This window comes from Pagrus pagrus, assembly GCF_965226575.1.
Source record: "Pagrus pagrus genome assembly, chromosome: 2".
In the NCBI taxonomy this organism is placed as follows: Eukaryota; Metazoa; Chordata; class Actinopteri; order Spariformes; family Sparidae; genus Pagrus; species Pagrus pagrus.
The window spans coordinates 4811597-4830549 of NC_140186.1; the positions used below are offsets into that span (position 1 = coordinate 4811597).

General features: G+C 41.6%; 1 protein-coding gene across 2 annotated transcripts in view; it reads right to left on the bottom strand.

Annotated features, from left to right (window-relative positions):
- Positions 1-18953, bottom strand: part of cacna1ib (calcium voltage-gated channel subunit alpha1 Ib) — a 220063-nt gene that overhangs the window by 151095 nt on the left and 50015 nt on the right. For both annotated transcript variants that reach the window (XM_084340936.1, XM_084340935.1), the window contains exon 2: positions 14350-14776. In XM_084340936.1, the coding sequence (XP_084197062.1) occupies positions 14350-14762 (413 nt within the window). In that variant the 5' untranslated portion in view covers positions 14763-14776. The remainder of the gene's footprint in view (positions 1-14349; positions 14777-18953) is intronic.

An 18953-nucleotide genomic window follows, 5' to 3' on the forward strand; every position in this document is an offset into this window, starting at 1 on the left:
TAAAGAACCTGAGGAGTTCACTATTAATGGTTTTTAGACAGAGCTCAGTGACCCACTGCGGCCCCGTCTCAGTCCCGAAGGAACACAAAAATCCAGCCGAACCACATCTATCCACCCTCAATCAATACCATCCATCTGATTGTGTCGAGAACTATTGATGTCGCTATTGAATTATTGACCGCTTCCTCTAAACAAATGGTATTATAGATGACATTCAGCACAATAGGGTGAGTTTCGCCGCAGAAGGACTGCAAAGAGGCCGGGGCAAAAAATAGGACAGAATAATTGATCTTTGAAAACATGATGAGGTGATGGAATTATAAACCAAAGGGAAAAAAGGTGGATATGAGGTGTTTTTCTGAGCTCTTTTAGACGCAGAGGTACAGATGGGCCATGGATGATGGGGGACATTTATGACCATCTATCTGACCTGCTGAATATACAGACAGGGTGAGACTTGGGGTTAGGGTTAGGGGTTGACTTAGCGACTCACCTGTATCTGTTTTTTTTTGTAAAAAGAGAGGTTATTTTTCTGTCCTATTCGACTTCTTCCACCATCTACAGTACCATTGCAAGAAAAATGAAAGCTGTAGCTTCATTAAATGTTAAAGAGCTGTGACCTTTTTATACTCTGGTGCCACGAAGCAATCAAACAGATATCCCAACAAATCCAACCCCCTGACTCAGGATGTGCAAATGCAGCAGAGAAGAAGAAGCTGCCATCAAAATTAATGAACTAATGCAATCAAGGTAGCTACATTACTTTTAAAGAAAGCAGACTGAGAATAGGATATTCTAGGTTACCAATTTCAAATTATTTCTTTTATCTCTACCTTCCTGTCTCTCTCCTGCATAAGTCACCCCCCCAACTCACACCAATGAGAGTCAGCAAATTAAACGGAAAAGTACTCCTGCTCCTTCCATCGCCCCTCTGAAATTTTATTAAGCAATCTCATTTGTCCGCGCCATCGCCAATGCTGGCTCTAACTGCCGTAAGAAGTGAGACTTAAAGATGTAACAGAACAGTTAAATGGGGAAAGGTTGGCCATTAAAATGAAATGCAGCGTCTGCCAAGGAACAAATTGTCTATTCAGTGAAATAGGATCCGCCAATTCTGCGATAAAAGATGGTGTAGAGCCTGGAGAATATATTGGATGAAGGTGCTCATTCCCAAACAACTTATCTGCATTTTGGAAAATAAATTGCTGCTTTCTAATTCAGCAGGTTTCATTTCAAAAACCTGGATTATTCTTTCTGGAAACATGCTGCTATTTTTCAGGGACGTATCTTGTAGAGACAAATCGAAACATTTTAGGAGTAAATGGAGGATTTCACAATAAATGTCTTTATTTCCTCAGGCTGCATTAATCTATTAAGTAATGACACTCATCCATGTCATTGTACTTGTTCAGCGCCTGTGGTTGCTTTTTGGGCTTTAATATATATATATGGCAGATACAATGTGTTCATAGTTAAAGGTTCGCAGTTACTTTTGTAGTTAATTAGCTTAAATTCACTTATTTCTTCAGGCAAAGGTAAAGGTTGTGTATTGATGAGGGTGAAGGTTCACATCTGTCTAAAGGCCAGTTGGCCTAAAGGTCAGAGAAGCAAGCAAACAAGTGACCAGAGGGTTTGGGAAGGGTGGGGAAGTGAAAGGCAGCACATGCCCCTCCCTCACTACTACCACTGAATTGCCCTTGAGCAAGGGCTCTTAACCGCAACCACTCCAGTGGAGCAGCACATGGGCCAAAACATGAGACTGTGGTCGTACTGAGCAGCTTCCAGGTGTGAATGTGTAGTTGTGTGATCAGGGGGTTCCTGAAAAAGAAAGCGTTGCTTTTAGTGAACCTTCCCTTAATAAATGAAGGTTGAAACCAGATCTTGGCGCAAAAAACACAAAAGCATTACCTGAACGGGGTAAAAATAAGGGTGAAGACACTTAATATAGTTAAGAATAAGAGAAACAGACAGTTTTTCTCCCTTCAACGTTTCCAAGTTGTATTACTGTTGGCACCGCTGTTGGAAAGTCTTGCTTTCAGATTGCTTTCTGTTTTCCTGAGAGTAGCAGCTACCAACTACAGAGGACAAACTGTGAGTCTGTTCATTCATTTAGTCTTTAATGGAGACGCGAAATAGAGATTGAGCCAGGCTGCCAGCTAGACTGGATCACCAGTCAGCCTTCATTTCATGTCTAGTTGCAGACAAAAAAGCTGTAGCAACAGCAACACTTGGAAAACAATCTAAATAATGTCATTATTCTATATCCATTTCATCGTGCAATCAACGTTAACTCCAGTATGATAAATACAAGCAATAACTTGTCTAATGACAGATTGATGATTAATATAAATAACAATTAACATTAAGAAACATATCATGTTTCTTTGTCATAATAACAGAGCTAATTGTTACTTTATTACCCAGGTGCATATTCAGCAGCTCGTTTGCACGTGTTCCTTCTTTTTTCTTCCTTTTTTATCACCTTAAACATTCTCAAAGCTGAAGAACATAAAGCAGAAGAAGCTTTTTATGAATGGAAACAAAACATCTGGGTGAAAATAAGTTTTAACCAATCAGCTCATTTCATAAAAACACTTTGTTTTGTTGAGAATTGGTGAAAACTAAAACCTTGGATCTTTAACTTTGGCCATCGTTGTTGTTCTTAGCCTGGTACAGGACCGGTTGTGCCTCGTTTTGATGACCGCTGTCGCTGGCAGTCACTTGCTACACACACATTCCCACAAACACACACATGTAAACACGCATGGCTGCACATACGGCCACACATGAATGCTCTCACTGTCCCTGCCCCTCTCACACGATTTTTTTTAATACATAATCTGATTCACACACATCCTTCTACACACACAAACTGCCACACACACCATCAGTGGGATTTCCTCAAGGACTACTATTCCCCGTCTGTGTCACACTGCTCTGTCAATATAGGGCAGCAAACATTTCAAAGGGAGAGGAGGGAGAGCGGGGAGTAAGGGGGAGAATACACAATGATCGAGACAGAGAGAGAAAGGTAATACAAAATAAAAGTAAACCAGCTTATCAGAGCAAAACTGTCCAGCGAAGAGGTCAAAACATGTCAATTTTCACTCGAATGAAGCTTTTTTTCAGTATTTCTAGCTGCTATTTTAGCACGTGAACCACATCGGCACTGTTGTGTCTGTGCAGTCACGGTGAAATTGAAAACAATAGCGATAAAAGAAGCAGAAGGTAAACGGTGAAATGGCTGCGAGGAACAGTCCGGTGAGGGAAAAAGGAAATGAAGCATGAAAGCAGGAGAGGGAGTATTAAAAAACATGAATGGAAGGTGAGAGTAAAAGTGAAGAGGAAAGGACAGGTCCCTTGTATGCAGCCTGTCCGCCAGTTTGACAGGAAGGTACAGTGACATTAGCATAGTGATTAACAGTCACATTAGCATAATGATTAATACCAGCATTAGCATAAGAGCCACAGCTGGGCGAAGCATGGGAGAGAGAGCCAGAGATAACAGCAATAGAGAGAGGGCATAGAAAAAGTACACATGTGGAGAAATGGATGAAGACAGACAATGTCTTTTTTTTCCCCCCTATCACAGCTGTTGACAGCTTCAGCACTGTCCACTCCAGCATGCCTTCATAAATAAGTTGTCTCTTCACCCATGCTGTATGTCCAGTTATGAGAGAGGAACGTCCCAAAGAGGGAGACAAGCTGTCAGTTTTATCCCCAACGGCAACACATCCATAACCCGGATCCATTTCTATAGGTAGAAACAACGACCGCTGCATACAAACACTCTGAAAAAGCATATGAAGATGTACAATTCAATAGTCTCTGTGGTAAATCTACTAAACCATTTTATAAATAAGTGTAGTGTAATTACCTACTTACTACCAGTATTAATTACCCAATAATATACTATAACTTCACCATATATTTACTGGGTCAATGAAGGGACTGTAAAAGGGAGGGTTACCCTAATATTAGCTAAATATCAATTACATTAATATCTTAAAAGAATAAAAAAACAGACATTTAAGGATTTTTGGCAGGAGCTCAGCAAGAAATCAATATTTTCACAAAGCAGGCACAATGAGAATTAAGATGTCATCCCTTCCTAACTGATGAACACATCATCTGGCTCAGTTGGTAAGAATTTACTTTCAGGCAACAATTGTATTTCCCCCTGGGATTTCAAGGATTTAATTTTGAATGCTGGAACGCAGCAGTCGGAGATGCAACCTTCCTCAAAGTTTGTTGCATGCATGTTGCCGCACCACCAGCCAGTAAGTGTTGCTGGCTGGAGGTTAGGTGTAATTGAAAATGCCAGAGAAGAGCAATGATACGCATGGTCACCAAATCAGATCAGTGGATAAGGTTGGGTGACCTGAATCTGATCTACAGTCTTTTATAAGATTTCCCTGCTGGGAATACAAAGGGATATATGAAGATAGTGAAACTATGCTGTCGCAAGTCCATCGGCTCGCATGCAGTATATGATATGCAAACTCCTCATCCTACACTGCGAGGACAAACTCACATTCACTGTGCCTCAGTGTGGATTCATACTGCTGTTTATAGCAAATACAGATGACATACATTGTGGAATGGATAGCCCAGCCACACGCAGGAAGCATTACAGGCTTTCAGACAGCGAGTGGTTCCTGCTGCCGCCTCCACTGTCTTCAATGTAAACTATGCGGCTGTGGTCAGCTGCAACAAGCGGGTGGGCGGCTGATGCTCTCTGTAAACGCACACACATCTTTTTGCCCTTGCATTCAAAGTTTATGCTGGTTGTACTTTCTTTCCGGCTTGCTCGCTGTGTCACCATGGCAACCACAGACACTACAGCGAGGGGAACCTATACAGGAGCTGACGTAATTGTATCTGACTTCCACACATCTTCAGCAGCAGCATCAGCCTCGGAGTCTGATTATACTTTACAGGAAAATAAGAAACCTTTATGATACTAATTAGGCAAACTTACAAACTTGCAAAACTGCAACTGTATTAATTGTAGAAATTACTCACAACCTGCTCTGTTGAGCGGCAGTGGCCACTTTGCAACCAACTGCTGTAGATTTAAAATGCAGACCACAGCGTTAACACCCCATGTCTGAAAGTACCCAAACGTCTCTATGGGCTAATGCAGAGAAGGGTGTGACTGGTAACCATAGGTCGCTGAGCCATTTCATACGTAAGTTTGTCAGAAGTTTGGGGCATAACTGCACAAACGTAGTCATTATGTACATTCATTCTTTGCACATAAGAATATCAGCCAATACATCGATACTGGAATGTTTTTACTCCCTAATATCGGAAACGACATTGAACCCAAAACTCCAGTTGGGCTCTAATTAGGTAAGCTGATTGAAAAAGTAAAGAAAAAACAAGTCAATGCTACTCTTCTCCACCCATTATCCAAATAAACACCAAGCACAGACGCCTCCATGCAGCCCAAAGACGCATGTTTCATCCTTGACAACTCCAATGTGACTTCAAAATCCTCCAGGATGCAAAAAAACTAAAACATCTAACCAAAGCAGATGGAGGTTATTTAGATTTATGCCAAGAAAAGTAGCAATGCCACGCCATCTTACAGTGCCAGGTCTTCTCAAGTCCAATTCGTTCATATAGACCGCAGTTACAGTCTCAAAGGGTTTCATGAGTCTATGTAATACAAGAAAACAAGAACATCTGTTTTTTTTTTGTTTTTTAAAAAAAGACACCATACGTTCTTACCTGCTGCCAAGTGGGAAAACACCAGCACGGCCAATCGGGCTGCCGCCCCTTCAAATTACGCAGTACACCAACGCTGGCTCTTTCACAACGATCGTGAACCATAACCTCAACCATGTCACTACGGTACCTCTGACCCTTTAATGACGATAACCAAATCTGAAACACAACCAGTTGGCTGGTGGTGCTCATCGGGGATGATACACAACCAGGCAGAACGCTTTGCCTGCCAACCACTGTTCAGCAAGAAGTGCCTGCAGACATCCTTAAAAAGTGACACCTGCAGCCACTGCCAGGAAATTAATCTACCACTTAAACTGATTTTGTTGAGCAGACATCTTGTATAAAATATTTCCCAGCTCAGTTCAGAACTGTTCATTTTGCTTTTATTGAGCTGAATCTCATTTTCTTGATACAACGCGCCGGAAAAAGCCGACATAGGACCGCCGCACAGACACCCCGTTAATTAAAATGTCATTACCTTGATGTAACGTTTGCATCCTACACTTGAAACTCACACCATTTTTAGTAGCAAGACCTTGTTCCAAATGGTCCATTACTGGCATCAGATGTTGTCAAACTGCCAAACCAATCAGCAAAGCCAGACTAGGTATTAAATGACGAGTGGGTTTAACGAGCGGGATGCAAATCAGAAGTAAACACTCCGGGAAAGCAGCTGCGTGGAGGACTAAAGGTAAAATATCAAACAGGTATCTTGAGCTTTTTTTTCTGACGAACCTCTCATTAAGTTCAAAAATGCACTTATAGAAATATTCACACTCAAGGTGCCGACTGTGAAAGCCTCTATTTACACACCGAATACAACCGTGCGTGTATTTATATCCCTGCATGTGAGAGTTTGTGTGTGTGTGTGCAATAATGCCAGTGGCACTGAGGGCCACATGTGTTGGTCCAGAGGAGATTGAAAGTGAATTGGAAGCTATTAATCTGACCTTCCCCTGCTTTCAGATTTGGTTTGGAGGGGAATATATATTCACTCCACACGCTCTGTTTCTCCCCGCACAGCCGGCTTCTCTTCTCTCTGTCTTTATCTCTACCTGTATCCCTCTGCCCTTACTTCTTTTCAATTCCCAGGTACGACGTGGAGAGCAGCGTTTTTACATCTCAGCCTTTTTTTGAAACGATCTCTAGTATTCTCCACACCCCTGCCGCTCTGATTATCCCTTCTCCAAATGAATGAACTCAGCTGTGCCTGAGAGCTGGTGAACGTGATATGTGCGGCTCCGCTCTCTACTTTCAGCCCGGCGTCGGTGGAATCACACAGGTGTGGATACAATGACGGTACTCCCAGTTGGAAACAGCTTTGTTGTACAAAGTAGAGGAAGAGAAACCGCAGACCGTGACAAGTTTGCCTTGACGTTTCATTTCTTATGCAACTTTGCAGTTGATTCGGCATGGGAAATGTACAATTTAGAAGAAACAAACAGCAATTTTCCATGGATGGTAGGACTGCTGGCAGCACCCCAGTTTGAATACATTATACTGTGTACGGCTAGAAAACTACTATAAACCACTTTTTTTCCTGTTTCCCTATTTCTTACATTCAGTAAAATTATTGTTTACTGCTCTCCGACCACTTCTTTTAATATAATACAAAAGGGAATAGTGCCTTTGGGTAGGAATATGGTTGAGATTTAATAAGATTAAGTTGCTGTTGCAGCTACATAAAGTAAACTCCTGGAAATTGTGACTGGAAGAAACTATTTGGCCCCTTTTCCTCTGACAACAGTTTAATTAATGGTGCCTTTTGTCAGGTCCGCCCAAGCAGCTCACTGGTTTAGAAGAGAAACAAAATGTCTTTAAAATGGTATTAAAGATCATTTTTGATATTAGAAAATTGAATCAATTGTAACAGTCAACAGTGGCAGGTTTCATCAAGTTAACAGTCGAGTTTCAAAGGCGCTGACCCTACGGTACAAAAGCAACCCGGGTCAGTTGCATAAATGAGCTCTTAAATCTTAAATGTGCAACACTGGCAGTAACTGGTGGTCGGTGAAGGAAGTTAAATATCTGGAAAGCCAAGAAATACAAATAGTTTCTCAGCAGCTGATCACAACAGGTACTGAATACCAGATTTATATTTACAAGGTCGCCAGAAATACAACTCTGATAGAAAGCTGCTGTACTGGAACCACAAAAACTGGTTGGTCGGTCCTCTGTCGCTCATAAGTACATTTTTAACCTGCCATCAATATGTTGTAGGTATCTGTGTATACATTCACATTATGTTCACTGAATAGTGAATGTTAATGTGAACGCTAACTAGTCAGAACTTATTTACTTATATTTTTGCAAGTACACGAAAACATACACTTAAACTTTGCTTAAATTATGTATGAAACTTTTGTTCATTTAAAGAAATGATATTCGTAAATATACACAAACTTCCAGAGGTTCACGAAGATTAACAAACTATTGTTATAATGTTTTATTCATGAAGACTAAACCAATAGAGCGTGGAGTCGCAGACCAGGCTGTTGGTTCTCAGTGGGATCAACGCTTTACATCAAAGAGAGTCCTTTGAGTTCATTACAGTTTGAAAAATATCCCAAATATTCCTTTTGTGGACCTTAACAACAATTTTCTATTGGGCACTGAATAACATTACTGTAACATTATTCCTGTGATAATGAGTATCGTGCACCTACCCAGACATGTTCTTGCTATTCATAGTTTGTTATTAGAGCCACGTCGTGCTCCCAGTTGTGCGGGCTGTTGTTTCGTGACTTGGAAAAAAAGGCCACTTACATATAAAATACAATTAAAGTTTATACACTTGTGCCCACTTACAGTCAGGGAGAGCAGAAGTACATTCCTAGAGTTCATGAACAATTCTCAAGTATATACAGGTGAAATGTAGCGCGACTCATTAAAAATTGAAGAAGTATAACAGTGCATGTGGTGCACTTGAACAATTGAAACTAATACAACTCCATTGACATACTGTATGCGGATGTATGAGAGGAACTGTAATGTTTTAAGCTGGTGTTCACACCTGGCTCTTGAAGCAGGTGTTTTCGAAACCAGGAGCATTTCGCCCCAAAGGGAACGCACCAACTGCACTCAGATGTGGGACAAGGAAGAGGGCCGACGTTTGTTGGCGGTTCTCGGCTCGCTTCCAATCAGTGCGAAACAAAGCAAACAAACCAACCACAGTCTAATAATGAATCATCTGTGTAATGCATGTATATATTTATGCGTAGCATCTCGAAATCATGATGGTAACACATCAGTGTCATTTCATTTCGAGACTGTGAGTCTTTATTCATAACGTGGTTGATTTGCAGTCTAATAATACTAATAATGTTAAAGGCACTACTTTCTTTGTGAGCTCTTTGTGACACCAAAGAAATAAATATCCACATCAGAAGCATTACAGTGCTCGACAAACTTTTGTCAGTCACCTGAATTTGGTTTTCCCAAAGTGGGTCCTGATGTCAATCATCAAATCTATCCAATCACCTGTCAGTCTGTGTAACTTCATGTTCACAACAAGAACTGAACGGAAAATGAAATGCAACAATTCATCTTTTTTATTTCCCCTTTTCCAGACCAGAGAACCAAACTACGAAAGATTTCGACTCAGTTTCCAGTTCATTAGGTATAATTAAAACTACAATACACAGTATCCGCCCTTTGTATTACACATCTGTTGTTTCTCAACAACAGAATGAAACAACTGTGAAATTTACATTTTGTTGTGCATCAGTGTTGAAGACAAACACAGTAAGAGAATGCACACTCATACAAAAAGTAACACATAAGCTGACCGGCCACATCACGCAAAACAATGAAAAGTGATACACAAATGAAATATGGGGGCGAAGCGGAAAAAAAACCCCATGTCAGACAGCGATTAAGTGCAGAGCGACAAAAAGTTTGATCCGTCCATCACGGCAGATAGCCAGAGGTGTTGTTTTTAAAACCATCCCAATATGCCTCAGCGACGCCCTCACTCTGCCTCTGCAAAATGATTTAACACAATGAAAGCTACCAGTGATTTACTGTCAAGAAGGGAGGAGGTGAAGAGGAGTGATGGAGACAGAGGGATTAGATAGAGGTGGGAGCTGAGCCAGTAGCTATCACAGAAACTCCTTAACTGGCTAACAATGCCTCCCCTGTTTCCTTAAAACTCTTGAGTCTGCTTTTTTCTTTAAAGACCTTTCAGTCCTCTTTGTATCGGCTCTTTAAACTTGAACCCCATCTTTTTCTGACCGTGCCCTTATAACTTCCATTTGATAAAAAACTCCTTCTTTCAAGTTACACTCCTTGATTTTGTTCGAGGGCCCTAAACATTTTTTCTCCCAGGGCCTCTACGCTTCACTCAACTGTGAAGCTACATTTCCAATTTTCAACCCGTATCACTACAGATTCATTGACCGCTCTCAACCTCGCCCGTCTGACTGTCGGCGGGTCTAGAGACTGAAGAGAGACGTGGAGCTCTAAAGCAAAAAAATAATCTGCATATGTGGCTTAACACAAGACATCATACAAAGGGCATTTAACATTTCTAATGATTTTTTTCAAGTCTAACCAACCAAAGGAGTGTACTTTCATTCAGACATTTATAAACAGTTGTACAACATAGTAGGTCTAAGTATTCTAGCAGCATATATCCCTATTTATTGGATTTCTTTCTTTTATTCTCAAATAAAGGTGCTCTACTATGCTCTGTCATCACCCAAATTTTGCCAATATCCCTCCTGAGTAAAATGAAGCTTAGCCACACACACACACACACACACTCACACACTCACACACACACACACACATACACGTAGTTCAGGGAGTGGATTGAATGCATTCATACGCACAAAGAGGATTTCACTCGCAAATCAATCCACAGCACCGCTCAATCTGAACTCACTATACGAGAAAGTGGACCGGGTCAATACAAGCCTTTTCATTTTCTGAAAAGTAACAAGGACACACACACACATACATAAGTACACAGGCACAAATGCCAATATTCACTCATATTTTCCTCCTTGAGTACCAGTGATTTGATTGAATGTTGAGTGTAAACCAGCAGCTTTGTCAAAGACAGACATTGTACTCGCACTCATTCTCTGAATGACAACACATTTACACCTCCTAGTACCTCCTGAAGCAAAACAAGCTACAGCCAACCCCCTTCAGACCCACAACAAGGCTGCGGTACTCTAACCTTGTGAGGCAGCTGGCTATGCAAGATCACCATATGTGGATGTGCTTGTGTCCAAACACCAAGAGTGTCTTATGAATAACTACTGGAAGCCAGAGACGTAGTTTAGGTGTGACAACAGCAAGAGAAAGCCAGAGGTTAGCAGCATAGATGCTGATATATCATCGGTTATATCAGAACTGGAGAGTTTGATTTACCAACCGGCTCCACCTTAGCGCTCCCCTGCTGTTGATCTGATTGGTTAATGTTAGTCCATGATAGACATCAATAGACAGCTGGTTCATCCATCACCTGTCAAGTATTTTTTGTGTAAGTGCCTGCCCTTTCCCAGACAGCTTCTAGCAGCTACTTTCCAGATGCTTTTGTGAAACAAACCATCTGGCACATCTGGATCACAACACTCACCACCACAGTAAAAACACAGAATTGTATGATAAGAAATGCTGAGACAATTTTACTCTCCTCAGACCCGAACCAGTAGTGGTGCTAAAAAAATGTAAAGCCTGGCCTGAGGGGCATGCTCGTATTTGGCTCAGCTTATTTGGCTTGTAGGATTTATTGGCGTCTAGCAGAGTGGCTGAACGAAATACTTCTGATCTCATCCTCCCCTACAGCGGCTGCTAAAAAGGCCCTCTGTTTGGTTTGTCTGTTCTGGGCTACTGTAGAAAACATGATGGTGCAACATGGCAGACTCCATGAAAGAGGACCCGCTCAGTCCGTAAATATAAAAGGCTCATTATCAGGGAATTAAAACACAACAATCAATATTTTAGATGAATCTGAAGTGTTAAACAAGTGAATATCATGACCTGTTGGTGGCATTAAATGAAGAAAATCATTGGATTTTATCCTCCTGGCGCTATAGCCAACCAGCTAACCAACCGACCGGGCTGCTACCAGAGCAAAAAATAGTAGGCTACCATTTCAGTGGTAAGAAAATCAACAACCTAGACTGCTCAAACATTTGATTTTCAGATCACATTAGCAAGCATAGCACCCCCCAGTTAACAAAAGTAGCATTATATCACATATACATGGCTGTAAAGCTTGCCAGGCTTGACGTCTTGAGTCCAGATAAACAGCCCCACTGCTGAGATCATATTCTCAGCTCTCTGACATAAATCTCTTACTAATGTCCCATCACCATAATTGCGCCACAGGACTGTAACAGAACCTGTGTTTGTTCCCGGCAGTCAGTCTTTTGACGACACATGAGCTTAGTCAGTGGAGTAAATTATACTTAATTCACTTGTGAGCTTTTTCACGGTAACACGGAGGAGACGGGGCTGGAATAGAGATATAGAAAGAGACGGCAGAAGAGAGAGCGAAGAATCAAAGATAGAGGATCAACACGTAGACAACGCCAAGTGTATTTTTCGTTTAATTAAGAGATTTTCCTTAGGAAGACATTCATTTAGGCCTGACGGGGTGGATTGCTTATTTAGCAAGTCTCAAACTCTTGTTTTCCTCTCTCTCTCTATTATTCTTTTGCCTCTGTCGCTCTAGTTGGTTATAAATTCACGTCAGGGCCGACTAGATGCTGATGTGATGCCTCCCTAATGGAGGTAAGAAAGCAGAGTGTCTACAAACACAACGTTTCTATCAATCTCAGTCTTTCCGACTATTACTGGACTCACAGCTGGCTTCATCCCTGGGAAGAAAATGCCGTCTCCTATTTTGAAAACATAAATCAAGGCTGAGCCACACACCTCTTCACACGCATGCAAACAAACAAAAAGGTATATATTTGCTGCATCAATTGAGAATCTCACTTTTAGTCTTTTTCTCTCGTCAACCTTCCTCTCATTTCCCTCCTCCTCCCTGCATCTCGTTTCCCTTTATGTGTCCGTCTCTGCCGTTTCCCCTTTCCTTCCTTTTCCATCTCTGCTTCAATGAACTTCACCCAGTCAGTCACATCACTGCTTTTCCACACACTCATTCTCACTCTTTACACTCAGCGGTGTTACTACTTACAGATATATAACTCTGTGTTTCAGGAGTTTGAGCCCAAGTGTATGAGTCACACATGACTACACTGTGAGTGTTGCTCTTAGGAAGCTTGATAAGTGTCGGCTGAAACCCGGGGCCGGCTAATGCTGCGCACTGCTCGTACTGTAATTTAGCTCTCCTGTCATTTCTTATATAGGCATAGCAACAATTTGTGCTTGTGTGTGTGTTTGTGTGAATACACTGGTGTGGGAGAACACGCAAACACCGCACAAACACATGGAGACGTGAGTCCTGCAGATTGAGGCTGACAAGTATTTCATAACCTGGAGTAGAGCAAATCTTTTTAACAGGAGACTGTGACCCCTGAAACAAACATTTAGCACCTACAGCACTCACAACTGGCACTGGATCACCTCCTAATCTGGGTCCTCACAGTTCAGGTCCCTACAGAGAACTAGATCAGTGCATCAGTCAGTTTTGGTCACACAAAAGGCCCCAAAACTATTTCACTTCACGCACACATACACCCCAAAAAAGCCTGCTGGCAAACCTTGGGTCCTGGACACCACCCTGACACGCACCCTATACGATCGAGCATCCGTGGGACGTGCCTGAACAAGTCCGATCCATTGGGGACTCCATGCAACCCACAGGACTCAACGGATCTGCTACCAAAATCCAGGTGCCGGATACCAAAGGACACCCTTAATAGGTCCCGTGTCCATGCCTAGATGGGTCGGAGCTTTTTCAGCAGCATGAGAGGAAGACAGACACAATATTAGGTCGGCGGTGTAGGTGTTAACATAGTTATCTTGAATACAACATTTGCTTTGAGTTAAAATTATAATATTACAGCCTTCATGACTACTTTTATTATTAATCCAATAGGACTGATTTAGTGCTGCTCTTTGGAGATGTTTGTGGTGACTTGACTTCTAGCATCAGTTAGATTTCTTTCGAAAGACGGTAAAGCCAATTAATTTTCATCACCACAATCATCACTGTGGCTTTGTAAATCTTATTTACAAATGTTTTTTCAGAGATGAAAATGTTTTCCCGCCAAACTGACCTTTGCATACTGTATGACATTTGCATATAGAGTGAATACATTATCAACTTCTGCAGAATTTGTCAGATCTGCGGTGGAAAAACAGACGCAAAAGTATCAGTAAATCTGCACCTTGATGTTAAATATCTGGATCCAGCCTCCCATGCACCAAACACGTCTATCAAATAACCAAAGGCCATCGCTGCAAGGTCAGTGAAATAAAGCTAAACAGAAGTCCAGCTTAGAAATGGGTGAGGTGAAACATCCAAAAGCCAAAGTTGACGTTGATTCACAGCTGAATCTGTCGCCCACTAACAGACAATTAATCTTCAGAGAGAAATGCTGATGTTTTCTTACTGTTTTCTTTATGGCCTAGTAACGGGGGACTGCTGCACGATCAAATAATCATCTGATCACAGCGTTTAAAGGATATGGGCTGGAGACCATGCGGATGCACAAGCTGCGAGGACAGGTTGTCTGCTTCAGGCAGAAGAAGACCACAGGTACCAGCTCAGGGTAGGGCACAACTAACACACTGGTATCACTGCTGCCATCGTCATCATCATCTTCATCATCCGCCTCACACTCTGCCACCTCCTCCTCCTCCTTTACGATCCTCTCTTCCTGAATAATCCCTTCCTCTTCTATCTCCACCTCTTTCTCCTCCTTTTCCTCGGGACGTGGGAGGCGGTGGTGCGGGGAGGGCCGGCGGGGGGAGGAGGAAGTGACGGCATCATTGCTATCGCCCCTGGCTATGGCTGTTGTTACCCTGGAGATTGCTGCCGCTGACGATGTTGTTGCTGTTGGTGTTGCAACGCTGGGGCCCTCCTCCTCCTCGCTCGTCATGGCAACGCAACAGTCTGGGATGAGAGAAACAGAGAGGAAGAGACGATTTGAAATTTATAAACCACTTCATTGACTTCAGGTTACAAAAGCAGCAGTTCATGGATGAGGAAGAACATTATAAGCTTACATTTACATTTACCAACACAAGTTACACAAGTAAGAGTCAGTCGTGACTGGACTGCTACAGACACAGCTGCTGACTCTGCCAAGTGACAGTTGGTTACACCTCCAGCTCCTTGTGGTCACATATAATGTGTTAACTTTGTCTTGAGTTTGAAATTTGCCTTTTCACATCTGAAAAACACAATCACACCGGTGTCTGAGGCTGCCACGCAAGGTGACCACCAACGCCTCCGATCAGTGGATGACCTGCTCTACCTCATGAGCTACAGCTACCCATCTGTTGGTTCTCATGCCCGTTGAATATTCCCTGTTTCACATGTGAATTTACTGTAAACTTTAGCATGTGAAACTTTTACCTGTGTTTTTTTTTTTCCACTTTTTCACGCATGAATTATATATGTTCACACCCGATTGGCAACACTGTCAACATCAGCATGAATCGATGTCACTGACAGCGGCTCTGCTTTGTATTTGGATACATTGGCATTTATTAAAGAGAGTAATCACAGAGGTGTTCTGGTTCAACTTCACCTGGGCTGGCTGGTGTCACCGTTTTGACAAAAAGCTCTGTTTCACCAAGCCAGTGTTTCAAGATTTACACACTTTTGAAACCCTTTTCGGAAAAGGCTCAATTTTGGGGCGAGAAAAATGCTGTTTTTGTCTGGACGGAGGGCTGAAAAAAGACAAAATGATGCCTTTGCCAATTCAATCGTCTTAGTGCGGACGTGCTAACAGACTTTTATGGTGTACAATTCCCCCGTCACACAAATCAGTGCTTTAAAAGTAAACGGCAGACCGGTTTAATGACATAATGATTATACCATCAAGCTGACAGACGACCCAATCTCTTTCATTTGAGTTTTTGTACTTAAAGACAATTAAACAAGGCACCCGTGTGACATGCATTATTTCTCAAACGTTTCTTTAAAGTCTGATCGCTGGCAGAAAGGAAACGGGAGCACAAATGAGAGGTTGTAGGAAGAGAGAGGGGCGGGAAACTGCTGAAAGGGTTGGAGAGTGTTAGGAGGGAGACTTCAGTGGTTTAGTCAGCGGCTTAGTGTTTAGAGGAATCAATATTGTGTAGCTGGAGAGGGAATAGAAGGGAGCAGAAGTCCTGATATGACTGAGTGGCACCTGCCCATAGATTTCCAATGAGCGGGCTGAGCGTACAGTTTGTAATAAAAAGCCTCTGAAAGCTCAAGTCCGCTTCCATCATACACGAGAGCCTCCGGAGGTCCATAAAGTAGACTGTGTCCATTTGAATTACCAGTTGGTTTTCAGGGTGGACTCTTAATTTGTGTTTGCTTATTACGCGGTCAATATGGAATCAATTTATCGTGGCCAGGGAAGCTTACAGTTACATCTACTCAACAGGAAGAGGAAAGCCAGCTAATTGGAGGAGGGGGATGTCTCGTAATGAGGATAACTGCATTCTAGCAAAAGACGAGCACTGAGTTAATATTGTTAAACCGCAGAAAGGACTGAAGAAAAAGAAGTTCCTAATGCAACAGATCTCAGCATCTGGCCGAGTAACCGTCGAGTCATCGGTGAGATAAAACTTTACAGAGCCCAGTGGAGAGATTAGGTTGCTGCAGCAGCAGCAGCAGAGTATTAGGACCCCTGTAAGGAAAGTAAAAGATGAACACAAGGACAACATAAAAACAAGCAATGTGTTGAGTAGAAATGAAAAGAAATATCCCTGTCACGCGTGTCGTATACGTGTCGATCACTTATAAAGGAATAGTTTGACATCTTGGGAAGCTGTTAGATGAGAAAGTTGACACTAGAAAGCAAAAAAGTTAATTTTCAAAAATGTTGAACTATTCCTTAAACACCAAACTATAAGCAAGATGTTTTTTTTTTTATCCTACACAACTATATGTTTTGACCAGATTTTCTGGTATTCACAAATATTTGCTTACACTTTTTATAAGGACCTCATCCATTGTGCATTATGGGGCTGTTCTTTATAACTTTATATATGTTTAGTAAACTGCAATGTATTTTCTTGCATTTAAACGAATATGTGCTCCATCATAACTGATTATTATGTCAATATTATGTTATTCATAGAAAAGAAGGTGTTAAAATGATGTGCATACTGCATAAAGCGTTGTAACGGCTGGTGCTGACGCAGGATTGAAGGCCAATTAATCAAAGAATCTATTTGTGGATTATTGTGCTCGTACAGTTGAATAAATTAGACATAAAAATAAAGATTTGAACCTACTTCAAGGGCGTTGTAAGATTTCACTTTGATATTTGCTGTATTCATGAATTAAAAAGAACATGATTCACCCTGACTCTTTTAAACTCTCTATTTCCTCCTTACTCCAAACTGCATCACTGCTGGGTACTTATGTCTACAAGCCAATAGGGAACGCGTAGAAAGATACTAAGTAGGTATATTTAACCAAATACTGGACTAAACGTTTAAGTTCTTTGGTGGGGGGAGCATGAAGTTGGATGCTGCAGTGATGCTAAGCAGCGAATGTGCTTCGTGCTGCCAATGGTAGTCGCAAGGTATATCGCAACAATACATTATTATTGCTGCAATATGGAAATTCGCCATTCAGCATTAAATGTCAGACACGCATGTTTTACTCTGAGGCCATTCTTGAGCCCTGCTTCAAGACTAAGGACCAGCGGAGATGTCATTATCTCCTAATGCCAGGCTACGGACAGAAAAAATTCACCTACAGATGTTATAATATAATAAGTGCTTTGTATTCATTGTTTTCCAAAATAATTGGCCAGGACGTAATGTCCAAACAAGCCAAATGGTGGAATATGTGGCAGAACAGATGATGACTGACTGTATAAGGTCTTCATGGCATTATGTCCGTAGGCTGCAAATCCAGTTTCTTTGCAGGACACATAGAGACATAATCATATAGAAATGTAAGATGTTTTTCAGCATGTATAAAATGCTACAGGAGAATGGCAGATAATAAACCTTCAGTACAAAGAAAGTGCATCCGGACAGCCTTTTCCTTTTAAAATTCCTTTTCCTATTAAAATGCAAAGTGCAGGACTCGGTGACACATTAGTGCTCATTAGGGCCAGTGGGACAGGCTGGCTGCTGTTTACTGTCTGCGGCAACACACTGCTTCAGCTTCACTGCTGTGTTTGCAGCTGTTGTGAATTGTCCTTTGCAGCGGGAGCAAGTGAGGTGCTTTGTATCGTGAATGTGTCCAGAAGTTTCTCTGCCTTTATTACCGAGTTAACACTCACAACTTTTTTTAGTGCAGAGGGACTTAATCAAGCATGACTGCTCTGTGAATCCAAAGTCTGTGGAGTATTGATACACTGCATAATGGTTTTCTGCATTCGGCTGCATAGACTAGTGCACAATGACTTGTCTATACCTGAAAATGATAACTGACATATAGTGTGTCTTCTGTTACAGTAGGTTTTATCTCCTCTGATAGATCACAGACCATTAACAGCCAATAATACACAATCGGTGAAGACGACTGAGGAATTTTAAGTTGTGACGTATTCGCCAGCGATGTATCAAGGTTCAGCAACACAGCAGTACTTTTTCATCAATTCAGTGCATTTTTAAGCATCTCATAGTCTTACCCACCAATCGTTAGATTGAAATGATTTACATTTGAAGAAAGACGGAGTTTCAAATTCGATAATCCAATAAGAAACTCAGAAATAGGGAGAAAGTCTCAAAGTTCAATTTCCATCCAATTCTGACACACATCTACATGCTGTCGCTCCTGCGGTGCTTAAATTAACTAAATCTCTATCTCCAGGTTTCCCAAAATGAAGACTTTTAAGCATCAGTGAATCCATAACACAAGAAACTTAATGGTCAGTCAAAAGATCAAATTCCCCAATCATTAACCCTGAGGTGATGTTCACTAAAGAGGTAATGTATCACGGGGGCATGGCTCCCATTAATCTGTCAGCGACATAATAAAAACACAGGCTCCGATATAATGACAATGATTTTGCCCTATGAAACATAAAAATCAGTCTAAATGGTAGAACAGGCTTTCCAACAGTCGGAACAGGGGGAATCATTATCATATATAATGAATATTATCACAGAAT